Raw genomic sequence first — 13,030 nt, forward strand, 5'->3', positions numbered from 1 at the left:
AGAGCTCACGGTAGACCTACATATACTCACCAGAATCGCTCGCCCTACCCACATTGAGAGCGCTTCGCAGATGTTGAATCTTTCAATTTGCAGGGCTAGACAGTGATGCCTGCTAAACATCAGAGTTGCTGTGTTGTCTGACACTAAATCCGCTGACGACGATGGTAAGAGCAACGACGATCCCAATCATCTCTTCAAGCATACAAAGCATGCAAGCAGTATAAGCCCTAGTACTATGCACTTACTCTGCTTGCCTACAGCGACGTCTGGCAGGCTTGAAATCTACTGAGCATTCGATTTGACATTATAATCACTCTGTTCCATCGATTTTGTTCATGTTCAAAACACCGTGAAGCCTCGGAATTCCATCAAGTCTCGTGAAGGAGAAGCAAGAAAGATGGAGCCTGTCGTTTCAAGCATTCTGTCTGTAACAACACATAGTCTGTGCACGTTTCGGAAGGCATCGGAATCAGCAGATCAAGGATATTCTTCCAAGCAAATCCACCTTGGAAAGACATTACATCTGTCCCGTACAACAGCTCAATATGCAAACCGATTTCAAGAGTCTACCTACTATCTACAGGGGACCAGTCCAAGGGCGGGTTTGATGTGTCCTAGTGCATCTATCAGAGCATGAACATGGCAGCAGCCAAAGCAACCACCACCGAAAGACCGATACTTCCTCTTACGCTTCCGGCACCTCCCTGTTCGACTGCGATGTCATTCTTACCCAACTTTGTGTTGTTGACACGAGTGCAGATCGGCGTGATGCCCCAGCTTCCAGACAAAAAGGCAACATGAAGCCTCTGGTCCTCTCGTTCGTAATAACTCTCATTTCCAGCCGAGAAAATCTGCGAGCGATAAGATGCAAACTCGACAGGAGACATTGTGAACACTTCGTCGGTTCTGTTGCTTGCCGCACTAAGAATTTCTGTGTCGATGTTAGTATGTCAAAGATCTGTATCCTGTGTATGTGCGAAAAGCAAGCTTACTGGTACTTCCCAAACCAGATCCGAGTTTGGAGCTACAGCTTTCTGGCATCCACAACCCATTACATTGACTGATTATAGTGGGACCGATGTTCTTGAGAGCAGCCATGCATTGCTTTCCTAACGCGTGCAAGCAGTCTCCATTGTCTTCTTCTCTGTAGTTGTTCGTTGCGGACCTCGGCGCAGTACCCATGGGGATGGTTACACAAAGCTGTGGTGTGATCACTCCCGCGTCAGGAGTGACTGCATTTCTCAGAGTTTCGTTCAGAGTCTCTTCTCCAGACCAGAGAAGGTTGTAGAAAGAAGCTGCCTGGCGCGGATCTTGGGTGCGATTCGCCTGAGATCCAGTTGGTATGAATTCGGCAACGTTGACCTGGAAGGTGTAGTTCTGGGTGCCAATCTGGAATGGCACTGATTTAGTATTATTGGGATTCTGATTAGCCGCGACAGCATAGGTCTCATTCCAGTAGCCTAGACCGTACACGCCACGATCAAATGCTTGGGCCGACGCGAGGGAAAGTGTCGAAAGGAAGACCAGTGATTTCGGAGTCATTGTAAATATCTAGTTCAGAGTAAAGAGTACGGCAATATCGCAATTCAGAGTTCAGTATGGAGGAGAAACGTCTGGCAGACTCGTCGACTTATAGGTTGCTGGAACCATATTCTACCGTGACCGCAGCATCATGCATCACCTGCCATGTCAGATTGATCTTCCAACAGCTTTGTAGTCGATCTTATACACGTTCGCAGTGGAAGGATTTCCTAGTCCGCTTGGCGGCAGTAGGATGGAAAGCATGTCTGAACTATTTTTGTGCTGTGTGGTTTGTTCAGCGACAATCACATCGTAGTACAAGTCCACTTGACAAGTTGTTCCAGACGTTTAGACAGTTGATGTACGATAGAATGATAATATGCGATCGCTCTGCGAGGCTCAAATTAGAATGCTTGCTTATGCATCTTCACGCCGGTATAGATCGGCAATACTAGAAGTAGAAGGATCTCTCCAAAGGATTCCTGAATCTGAGAGCTTGGCAGGCAGCCAGATTCAAGGCAACCGATGACAGCATATCGGACGGGAATAAACTCTGAGGGCGCTTTCCCTGTGAGTGTTTAGATCATGTCCATAGCAGTCTATCACTTTAGAATGTTGCGCAGAATCGAAAGAAGCAAAGAAGATAGCGAGTAAGAGCGAGTGGCCAGAAGTCGTGACTGAGCAAGCGAACGGGAGGCTGGGACCGACCGAGTGTCTTCGGGCCCGAGTCCTCCCCAAAGCTTCGCAGCTCGCGACCGAGACCTTTTTCCATTCGTACACACATGACTTTCTTCTCTCCAACGATGAACTTTTCGTAGTACAGAGTATCAACGATTTCGTCATTCGAGACCGAACTTCATCCTTTAAACATGTCATCACACTCTGCCGTCGCGTCCGAAGGTGTTGCTCAGGAGATGGCATCCTCGCGTCCGAAAAAGACCATCACCCGGGGACACAGCTGTGTCGCTTGTGCTCTTCGCAAGGTACGATGTGACGGCCAGAGACCGTGTTCAACATGTCGGAAGTCGGATGCGCAATGCATCTCGAAGCCTGTCCAGCCTGCTCGAAGTAGACGTGCTAAAGAAGCTCGAGGCTCCAATGTTGTGCTCAACAGCACGCCTAGCAGATCCAATATCATCGAACCAAGCGTCGCTGAGCACGTGAACGAGCGAGGTCACTCACACTATGTTGAGAAGTGCTTGCCCGCAATCGTCCCTGAGTAGTCTCGTACTGATAGCCTATAGCGTTATGTGGGTTGGTGTGGGCAGAGAAGTATCGTTTTCATCACTTCTCTAGACCATTGCTTACAGTCCTTGTAGCTTTCGACCATGGCTGGAGAAGAAGATTCAGAAGTGGAGATCGACCCGACCCCCTTTACAAGTCCACATTCTATGTCTGCCGAGGGACTCGTCCTTGGACAATCCAATGTCAACCTGTCTCATCAACATCCTAGTCTAAGCTGCGTCATCTGGCTCTGGAAAACCTACTTAGAGAATGTCAATCCTCTTGTCAAAATGCTGCACATTCCTACAGTGCAGCCTCTAATCTTTGATGCTGCTTCCGATACCACGAAGCAGTTACGTCCGAACAAAGAAGCACTGCTCTTCTCGATATACTTGATTGCTCTCTCCTCCGTACCTCACTGTGACCAAGTCGAAGCCGAAAGAATCATGGGTCAGCCAGTCAACAAGCTGATCGACGTATACACTGGATTGGCCCAACAGGCTCTGGTCAACGCACGCTTTCTACAAAAGCCCAATTTCATCACACTCCAGGCCTTGACCCTGTTCCTGGTTGCACAGCGAGCAAAGAGCGATCCTCAAACCTTGTGGCAGTTGACTGGAGTGGCTATTCGTACTGCCCAGCAGCTGGGCTACCATCGGGAAAGAGCGCTCCAAAGCCCTTCTGTAACTGTGTTCCAAGCCGAGTTGTGCCGACGCTTGTGGTGGGAGTTGGCACACCTCGAAAGCTTTGCTGCCAAACAATGCGGTGTGACATCCATTGTATTTTCTCAAGGCTTCTGGGACACCAATCGACCCTTGAACATCAATGACTCAGATCTTCATCCAGAACAGACATCCCTGCAAAAAGAAACCCTTGGTATAACCGAAATGAGCTTTTGTAGCGCCCGCTTCGAAGTCGGCGAGCTCACAATGGCTTACACCAATCCCGACAAATCGTCGCATGATCTCAGCCAAGTAGATGCTGTCATTGACGAACTACAACAACGTCTCGAGAACAGACTCTTAAAGTACTGCGATCCTTCTATACCAATGCACAAAATGTTGCAGCTCTTTGGCAGAGGCGCTATCGCCCGCATCAAGCTGACCGTCCGACGACGCTCAATGTATGCCAAGTCTGGCTTGTCTTTGGAGGAGCGAGACCGAACATTTCTGCTTTGTCTGCAGCTGGCCGAAGCACCAAATACCTTTGCGAAAGATAGGACTGTACAGAAATTCCTTTGGCAGGCCAATGCGTTCTTTCCACTCGACGCATTCATGTTTCTATTGGCGGAGATTGCGTATAGAACTGCTGAACAGCCTCTGCCAGTGTCTATTGAGACCGTCTGGTCAGAGATAGAAAAGGCCTATGATTCTCAGCCACGACTTTTATATGACGAAAGTAATTCCATATACAACGCAGTCCGAAATCTTACCCTGAAAGCATGGCAGAAGTCGACAAAGGGTCGACATCTAGAGCATGCTGTACCTCAGTTTATACAAACACTGAGACTGAAGTCATCAGCAGTCGTAGCTGGCGAAGCAGTGCCTCATACAGCATCCGAATCCACGATTACAGAAGATAATAGCGGAACGAACAGTTTCGATGGAAGCGACTTTAATATTGACCCAGACTGGAGCAAAATCGCCATCCCAGACGATCCGGAATTTTGGGAATACTGGCAGCAGTTTGCAGCGGACATGCCCGAGTTCTCTATTACTTGAGTTATATGCAGACATAGTAAAGTCTTGGTCGCATGAGGCAGCTTCTAATTCTGGAAGGATTTGCGTCATCGGCACTTCCCAAAAAAACAATCAATCCCAGACATCAATATCGCTTGCACAGTTGGATGGTCCTGCCCTGATAATCTTGGTCGAAGCCGAACAACCACGGAGTACAGCTTCCACTTTAGAGCATGCCACGCCGTCTTTTCTGGTCCACTGGGCCAAAGCACCGCTTGATTCATCTAATCGCGACACTGAGTAGCCGCATTCTCTTGGCTCGACCGCCTCTCCCCACTTTAAAGACTATCTTCGTCAATCTGTTTACCGTTCTAGTTTACTGCGAACGAGCTCTGTCCTCGACGGCCCATGCAAGTGGCTCGAGAACACTTTCTGCACAGTCCTCTTTACAGTTTGGTGTTATGGCTATCAAGCGAATGCTTGTGTTAGGCAGTGCAGCTTTCGAAATCTCCGTTGAGTATATGATATAGTTGCGTCCCTGAGATGTCTAGATCAACATCCTGCAAGCACTTCAATCATGACTCTTCAGATACAGCTTTGCGCTCTATTTCTTACCTTCACGGCCTTGGCTCACGCGGCAAGCTATCGTACTGTGGGCTCATCGGGATGTGCTGCTCAGATGGTCTTTGTGCCTCCTTACACTGACACTGTAGTCTTCCTCGACAAGTATGTCAAAGATCACATCCATCAAACGATATGTGCTGACGGGATACAGTTATCATCGCAACTTTGGTGGCCCAGGAGTGGATCTCAAGACTGGTGCTCACTCTCCTGATGCATTCATGCAGGATGACGGGTCGGGATTGTTCGTTTTCGGTGCCGAGTACGAGTGGCATACCAACAACCTCCGCAAGCTGTCTCCAAAGTCAAATACGTTCTGTGCTGCCGGCGCTTTCTTTCCCGACGGAACGATGGTTAATGTAGCAGGTGCGGAGCTCTACTCCGGCGAAGCCAACACGAAAAGACTCCAGGATGGCCGTCAGACTGTGCGGAGGTATAAGCCAGGCCCTTGCGAGATGGACGGATGTAATATGGATTTCGAGGTCAACGTGGACGAGCTGCAATCTCGCAGATGGTATCCAACCTCCATCACCATGACGAACGGTGATATCCTTGTTGTTGGTGGTTCGGATGTTGGTCTGCTGGTCACCAACGAGGCTTCTATCAACAATCCCACCTATGAGCTGATCAAAGCCGACGGCAGTAAAGCACCACCTCAGAAAAATTTGACCATCTTGGAATTTGAAGCTCAGGACAATCAGAACGCTGATATGTCTTTCAATCTCTACCCGATCCGTATGTGCAGCTACCTTCTACGGATCGAGCTTCTGCTAACTCCCAATTAGTCCAGTTGATTCCGAACGACGAGGGCGCCGACCACATCTTCACGCTCGCTGGAACCCGGGCAAATGTCTACAACTATGCGACTGACACAGTACACAAGAACCTGCCAGACATTCCTGGGGGTCCGCGCACCTTCCCAGGATCAGCTGCTGCTGTGCTACTGCCCCTTGGTGTTGGTGGTTACGAGCCCACTATTCTAGTCTGTGGTGGAAGCTCCGGAGACATTCCGAATCCCAAAGCTCTGCCTGACTGCTATAGGATCAGGCCAAATGATGAGAACCCTCTTTGGGAAGAGGATGATGCATTGCCGAACGGTGGCCAGACGATGATAGAACCTGTCCACCTCCCTGATGGAACCATCGTTATGATGAACGGTGCCCACAGAGGAAGTGCTGGAGGCTACCAAGCCGAAGACCCTGCGTTACAAGCACTGATTTACGACGGCAACAAGCCCGCCGGGCAACGTTTCACCAAGTCAGCTACAACCGGGATTCCTAGGATGTACCACTCGGTTGCCATCCTCCTGCCCACCGGAGAGGTTCTGGTCGCCGGCTCAAATCCAGACGTATTCTACAACCCAATTGGTAACGTTTCGCTAGCGAACAAGAATTATCCACTGTTTGGAAACAACGGCCACACATCCTACCTTCACCAACAGCAGGAGCCCGACACGGCATATCCTACAGAATATCGTGTTGAAATCTTCGCGCCGCCTTATATGGACGCTGCTCGCCGTCCTTTCATCACCGCATACCCCGTTTCTGTGAAGTACAATGAGAAATTTCAGATTGCAGCCGAAGGTGCTCGCGAGGATGTAGTCGTCAGACTTTCTTACTCGGGCTTCCACACTCATGGTGTTGATATGGGAGCGAGGATGGTGCAGCTGGAGGCTGTGTTGAGCCCTGATGGCGATTACTTCATTGACGTTACCTCCCCGTTCAACCCTACGATCATGCCACCTGGCGTATACATGCTATGGGTGATTGAGAAGGATATACCTTCTGAAGCTGTTTGGTTGAAATTGGAAATCTGATTGGGGAATGTGAAGTGGTCCTTTTCGTTTGTATATCCATTTGATAACTCTAACCTTAACTACTATTCCAAGGAAGAAAGTGGTTGCGGCAGTATAAGTCCATTTCGATTTCCAGATCAAAGCTGCGCCACCTTACAATCAATCACAACTATCAGTGTATGACTGTACCAGACGACCATGTGTAATTGAGCGGTTTGAGCGAGAAATAGTCACCTGGTGTCCTCGGCAGAGTTTCTAAGAACATCTGCAGTACAGCATTGCCGCCATTGGTAGCATAACACCTAACCTTTGATTTTTGCTTCCCCCCGACAACAATATGAGCCACTCCTAGACTGAAACGACTTTGCCATCGACTTTTTGTATCTGCACACCATGGACTCAGTTTCGACTCAAGAAACATCCGATAATCTCGGCTCTGCCGTCATCTGTTTTGTCGGGATGTTTGGTTTCAGAAGTTCAGGGAGAGTAGGATCTTCCGTGAGCATCCAGCCAGCCGGGATATGAGGATTGACCAGATAGCGGGATGTACTCGAGCACACCTGAATATATCATTCCAGAGTAGATAGAGGTTCCGAGAGGGTCTCAGTTTGACAACAGTCTCCGAGCTGCAGCGAGCGCCAGTCTGAGCATGCCCAAAGCAACAAAGGCCTCAAATATTCCCTTGAGCACCAAGATACAGTAGTCCCACAAGCTGATATAATTGACTCCCACACTTGCTAGTGCCTGCTCAAAAACGACTGTGCAAAACACAAGAAACATTGCAACGGCACCAGAGAGCAGTCTTTCGAGTTTCTTGCGATTTTCGCGCTGAGATGTCTTGACGGATTCGTTTTTATGAGCGCTCGAGGCTTCTTGGTCATCGAGCGCGGTGCCGAGGCTGGCGCACGCATTGAACAGGATGACACCGAAGGGCTCGGCGAGTTTGACGCCAATGATCCAGGTTGTGGCGACGAGAGCGACGATAGCTATGATTGTCGATGCGATAATTGCACTTGTGCGCATGGCTGATAAAAGAGTATCCATGTCGTAGGTTCTGGGCGGGTAGGCGGACGAAATGACTCTGGTTGGCAGCTGAAAGGTATGTTGGTGTTGTTGTTGGAAGACAAGTAACAACAACAAGACTGGCAGGTTTCTTTAGCAAGTCATCACGAAGCATGCTGGCTTCAGGCATCCTTATATTGCTACACTTAGCTCGGCGAGACTGGCAAGAGTATACGGCCGTGAATCCTTCAGACGATCTTGCCGCAAGCAGTCCATGATTGATGGCTATCACCGCAGACCCACATCACGGGTATTGACAGAGGCAGTGCTAGTCATGTAAACAGCTTTCAATCCCCTTGCAAGCAACATGAAAGACGGAAAGAATCCACGAAGAAAGTCAAGAAGCGGTGGGAGGTGGAAGCCGTCGTCGTTATTTTTCGCCTCTCTCGACTCTCGCGACTCTTTCCAGCCCTCATAGACGATCTCGATATGTTTTCATAAGGGCGAAGGAGTTCTGTATTGCAAGATCGAAGCGATGGAGTGCTGTCATTGCCATGTCTGTTCATCGGTACACTTTCGGGCAGCGACGGAAATAGAGTGCTTTTCGGCGGATGGCCGGCACGCGGGACTCTCGTGGCCCATGCGCTTCTCTTGGCTCTCTATCTACCTCTTGCCCGTCGCAACCAGTATCAAGTTCGCTGCTTCCTAGAAATCAAGACATCAACATTTCGGTCTAGCTGTCCACTGGCCGGACACGCCGAGAATCGCAAGGCCTTGTTTGACGATGTACTCAAGCAGGTCCTCTTGTCACGGCAGTTGCCTATTGTAGACACCGCAGACTTCAGTATCTACACTGTGGGGAAGGTGATTCAGCGAGACAGATGTATTCGGTCGATACCTCACCACTTCACACTGCAATTCAACAAGTTTCTGAACCAGCTCACTATGCACATTCCAATCATTGATTTTTCGGCTTTCCTGGACTCAACCAGCAGCGACCATGTAAAGCTCGAGGTAGCCAAGAACCTTGACCAAGCATGTCGCGAGGTCGGCTTCTTCTATCTCTCGGGTCATGGAATCGATCCATCTTTGTTCTCGGACATGCTATCAAACGCCAAGCAGTTCTTCACCACCGCTTCCACTGAGGAGAAGGATCGGATCAAAGTCAGGCCTAGCGGCGAGGGGACCGGCGATGATAGCAGAGGCTACAGGGTAGTCGAGAGAGCTGATGCAGGCTACGAAGTAAGCTTGAGAAATAAATATCCATAAAATAAAGATATTGATGTTCTTCTTTGCAGGCTGTCGATTTCCTTCGCGAGATCGAAACAGATGGGCCACCGTACACCCGAGGCCTTGGTCGCAACCAATGGCCCCAAACACCAGAATCGCTTCGCTCGACCGCTGAAGAATACACTACACATCTAGAGACCCTTGGTGTTGCGATCATGAAAGCTTTTGCTCTGGCCTTAGACGTACCGGAAGAAACATTCGCCAGCAGAGTTGATCAGTCATTCTGGCAATTGCGTTTGGCTGCGTATCCTGGTGTGCCGGAAGGGCTGGATCAAACCAAGAGCGGATTGTACCAGCACAGTGACTTTGGTATTCTAACGTTTCTCTTGACTGATGACCACAAAGGCTCGCTGAAAGTTCTCGCTCCCAATGGAGAAGATTGGTTATCCGCCGATCCCGTTCCAGTGAGTTTACATTAGCCTCTTGCTTCGACATGATTGGTGCTAATCATACTTAGGGTGCTCTGATCTGTAACATTGGCGACATGCTTTCTGTCTGGACCGATGGTATATATAAATCAACACAACATAAGGTATTGCACACATCTCAAGATATGCGCATATCAATCCCATTCTTCTTCGATCCAAACTGGAACGCTAGGATTGAGCCTGTATTGGGAAACGCCGAAAAGAAGTCAAAAGGCGAGGGCGTGAACTACAAAGATGTATTCACGGGTGCTATCAAATACCCATACTGAGATTGACGAGAGACTACGGAACATGTATTGAGAACAGTTGCATCGCTATCAAGCATTACCATTGTTTTTGACTCCCGAATCAAGCCCACCAAAATGCAATGGTGAAAGCCGTCACCATTATCCACGTCAAATCTCGACTCGAGTTGGCTGCCGCTCCAGAAGTTGGATAGGTATCTCTTCCAGCAAAAATGACATCATGATTGTTGCCCTGATTCACACTTTGAGAGAAGAATCCCAGTCACCTGCCGGCGCTTCCTTCCACTGCTTAGTGTCAGGATCAAGCAGTCTCTGAGCATCCTCCCATTGTTCTCTGATGATACGCGCCCTTTTCTCATCACGAGGCAGGATGTTTGCTTCGAAAGCTTCAGGTCTAGCTGAGATGGCAACAACCAAGTTGTCGGCATCAGGCAACATATCTTCACCCTGAGCATCTTTCTTGGGTGTGATCGAAAACGACCACAAGATGCCTGTGATACCAAGAAATAAGCTTCTGTCAGCAACATGCATGCCCGGGCAGATGCGTCGACCAGCTCCGAAGCCTACAGTATCTCTCTTGCTTGGGTCTGGATGAGCTGCCATCTCCGCCATGGATAGGCCATCACTATCATCGGCAAAGCGATCGGGGTTGAAGCGGCGAGGTTCTGTGTATCGGTTTGGATCTGTCATAATCGCCCACGCATTCAACATGATGGGTGCTCCCTTTGGAATTTTGTAGCCCATATACTCGTCGTCTCGGGTGCAAGCATGAGGAACCGCGCCCAGAGGTCCAACCACAAACCATCGCACGATCTCTTTTACACACCGCCGGATGTAAGGCAAGTTGGCTGCATCAGCCATGACTGGCAGACGATCTGGTCCCACGACTCGATCGATCTCTTCCTGTGCTCTTGCTTGGACTTCGGGGAACAATAACATGGCTTGGATGAAGGCATACAAAGTGGTTGATGTAGTCTCCATGCCGCCTTCGAGGATATTTCCTACGGTGTAAGCAGCTTCGACATCTGTGATACCTTCCTTCTCTTGTGCCTTAGCAAGTCCGACACTCATGCAGGGACTCAGAGTTCCGTTCTTAAGGTTCTCCTTGACGGCGTACCAGTTTTCCATGTGGACTTCGTGGCCCATCTGTAGTGCGAGACGAACTCTGCCTTTGACAGGAAGAAGAGCATCAGGCAAAAATCTCAGGACGGGGAAAGCATCAAGTAGAGCTGCTGCTGCTGTACCAAGAGCAGCTTGTAGAGCAGCAAACTCACGATCAAGCTTGAGCAGCTTTGGGTCGGCGGCTGATGGAGCTCTCCAACCGAACAGAAGAGTAGCGGTCAGGGACGTCGTGAATCTCTGTAGACTGGAGAAGAAGTCGTCGGGATTTGTAAGCATTTCATCTAACATCTGCTTGCGTTCGAGCTCCTGATAGGGATCATAGTTCTTGACGGCGTTGATAGACAGCAGAGAGTGAGTCACTTTGCGCAATGTACGCCACAGAGGAGTGTAGCGCTGAAGCACATCAGAGATCAGTGGATGTTTGTCTTTGTGCCATAGGGTCCACTCACCATGAAGGCCATTCGAAGTTTCGACACTGGCACATGTTTCGCCGCGTAAGCCTCCGGACGATCAGAGTAGATAGCACCGCGCTTGTCGAACAGATCTCTGACGATGTCCACACTGCTTATTACGATAACTGGTCGGCTACCAACCATGATGCTGTAGATGGGTCCATACTCCTTAGCCCATTTGTCGAACTGAAGGTACTCGTTCTTGCTTGGGATCTTGTTCGAGGTCAGTGTTATCCTTTGAGTAAGATCTTCACCACATACTTGATGTAGATTGCCAATTATCGGTAGAGTAGGAGGTCCCGGTGGATAGTCCTTGGGTCTGGAACCCAGACCGAAGGAATACCATGCTCCAAGTGCAAAGGCCAGAAAAATGCCAGCGGCGGTGACAATCGAGAACATCCTCAGCGATAATCCAATCGGGGATTGAGCTTACTGGAGAAACAGGTGGTAAGCGCTGTCCTTTATTCAAAATCGACAAGCCATCGTAGGATTCATGATGCATGCCTGAAATGTGTGCAGCCGAATCCTTGGTCTAAGAACTGCCCCGCACTGCATACTACCTGCGCTATTTTTGGCAGGTGCAATGAGAACCGCTTCAACGAGGTCATAAGGCTTGATTTCATATAAAGAGTGGTGACCAATCAGAAGTCGATCCGACTCATGCATATAAGCAATACCGGTGAGCAAACAGACCCCGGACGCAAACATGCAGCATCATTCCTCGAAGGTCTTGCATGTATGCCCCCGAGACCTAGCCTCAGTCCTTCCATTCATCTCTTCCCAGCTTTACGATATCCGATTGTTCCAAAATCCAGAATCTACTTGGCGCTTTGCCTCTTTCTACCATCGCTACAGCGGCTACCGCAGCTCTTCCGATGACTGTCTGATCTTGTGCTACACGTCCCTTGTTAGTCTTGCTCAACCAAATCAACAGAGTCAAGTCAAGCATACCCCACTTGTCCTGGAAACCTTGCGAGATTCTTTTTAAACCATCAAAGATATCCTCGAGCCATTTGTTTTTCGGACTCTCCCTTCCTAAGATCATACCAGGTCGCAGAATAATCGCATTATCAAAGTCCAGATCTTTGATGGCGTTTTCCACACCTCTTTTCATCTTTGCGTAGGGTGTCAATGCAAATGGACTGAGGGAGCTGCTGGTACCTGCACTCGAGCAATACACATATGTCCCGACACCTGCTGCTTTTGCGGCTTTTGCATTTTCGACGCACAGATCGTGGTCAATTGCCCATTGTGCAGCGACAGAGCCAGCGCTGGCAAAAGTGGTACCGACCGCATTGAAGACTACTGAAGGAGTTGGTGAGAGCTTGGCTATCAAAGAGTCCCATCTCGCAGTGTCGGTTTCAATGATAGCTTGGAGTTTTGGGCTCTGAGTCTGGGGAGCGCGACGGGAGACTGTCGTGAGGGTCGTACAACTAGAGGATGACAGAAGCGTGGCCAGAATTTGAGAGCCCACTGCACCTGTGCTGCCGAAAACAACGGCGTTAGTCATGGTGGCATGCGATCTATCAGATGTATATGTATCAGTGACCGAAGCACTTCTAAGGACAAACACTCACGTTGGATTGTGGCTGCCTGGATTTGGCAACCAGGGTCACACTGACCACCACGTTTTGTCTTCCACTTGGCTTAA

The 13,030-nt window shown here is 49.4% G+C and overlaps 7 protein-coding genes across 7 annotated transcripts; 3 read left to right on the forward strand and 4 right to left on the reverse strand.

Annotated features, from left to right (window-relative positions):
* Window positions 1-626: 626 nt before the first annotated feature.
* On the reverse strand, window positions 627-1,542 carry M436DRAFT_35290 (uncharacterized protein; the record flags this gene model as incomplete). Its single annotated transcript, XM_013576196.1, has 2 exons — window positions 627-931; window positions 993-1,542. The coding sequence occupies 2 exons, from the start codon at window positions 1,540-1,542 to the stop codon at window positions 627-629; spliced, it is 855 nt and encodes a 284-aa protein (XP_013431650.1).
* Window positions 1,543-2,435: 893 nt separating this feature from the next.
* Window positions 2,436-4,466, forward strand: M436DRAFT_35229 (uncharacterized protein; the record flags this gene model as incomplete). The annotated part of the gene is made up of 2 exons (XM_013576179.1): window positions 2,436-2,694; window positions 2,863-4,466. 2 exons carry the CDS (start codon window positions 2,436-2,438, stop codon window positions 4,464-4,466), a joined length of 1,863 nt encoding a protein of 620 aa, XP_013431633.1.
* Window positions 4,467-5,001: 535 nt separating this feature from the next.
* M436DRAFT_77377 (uncharacterized protein) lies at window positions 5,002-6,861 on the forward strand (the record flags this gene model as incomplete). Its single annotated transcript, XM_013576894.1, has 3 exons — window positions 5,002-5,150; window positions 5,200-5,780; window positions 5,831-6,861. The coding sequence occupies 3 exons, from the start codon at window positions 5,002-5,004 to the stop codon at window positions 6,859-6,861; spliced, it is 1,761 nt and encodes a 586-aa protein (XP_013432348.1).
* A 582-nt stretch (window positions 6,862-7,443) lies between these two features.
* Window positions 7,444-7,863, reverse strand: M436DRAFT_77378 (uncharacterized protein; the record flags this gene model as incomplete). The annotated part of the gene is made up of 1 exon (XM_013576895.1): window positions 7,444-7,863. The coding sequence occupies one exon, from the start codon at window positions 7,861-7,863 to the stop codon at window positions 7,444-7,446; it is 420 nt and encodes a 139-aa protein (XP_013432349.1).
* Window positions 7,864-8,787: 924 nt separating this feature from the next.
* On the forward strand, window positions 8,788-9,829 carry M436DRAFT_68694 (oxoglutarate 3-dioxygenase; the record flags this gene model as incomplete). The annotated part of the gene is made up of 3 exons (XM_013576748.1): window positions 8,788-9,084; window positions 9,141-9,536; window positions 9,590-9,829. The coding sequence occupies 3 exons, from the start codon at window positions 8,788-8,790 to the stop codon at window positions 9,827-9,829; spliced, it is 933 nt and encodes a 310-aa protein (XP_013432202.1).
* Window positions 9,830-10,042: 213 nt separating this feature from the next.
* M436DRAFT_77380 (putative cytochrome P450) lies at window positions 10,043-11,778 on the reverse strand (the record flags this gene model as incomplete). Its single annotated transcript, XM_013576896.1, has 3 exons — window positions 10,043-11,320; window positions 11,377-11,592; window positions 11,641-11,778. 3 exons carry the CDS (start codon window positions 11,776-11,778, stop codon window positions 10,043-10,045), a joined length of 1,632 nt encoding a protein of 543 aa, XP_013432350.1.
* A 358-nt stretch (window positions 11,779-12,136) lies between these two features.
* Window positions 12,137-12,889, reverse strand: M436DRAFT_68696 (NAD(P)-binding protein; the record flags this gene model as incomplete). The annotated part of the gene is made up of 2 exons (XM_013576749.1): window positions 12,137-12,273; window positions 12,331-12,889. 2 exons carry the CDS (start codon window positions 12,887-12,889, stop codon window positions 12,137-12,139), a joined length of 696 nt encoding a protein of 231 aa, XP_013432203.1.
* Between the last annotated feature and the right edge of the window lie 141 nt (window positions 12,890-13,030).

Source organism: Aureobasidium namibiae (genome assembly GCF_000721765.1).
Source record: "Aureobasidium namibiae CBS 147.97 unplaced genomic scaffold scaffold_1, whole genome shotgun sequence".
Classification (NCBI taxonomy): domain Eukaryota; kingdom Fungi; phylum Ascomycota; class Dothideomycetes; order Dothideales; family Saccotheciaceae; genus Aureobasidium; species Aureobasidium namibiae.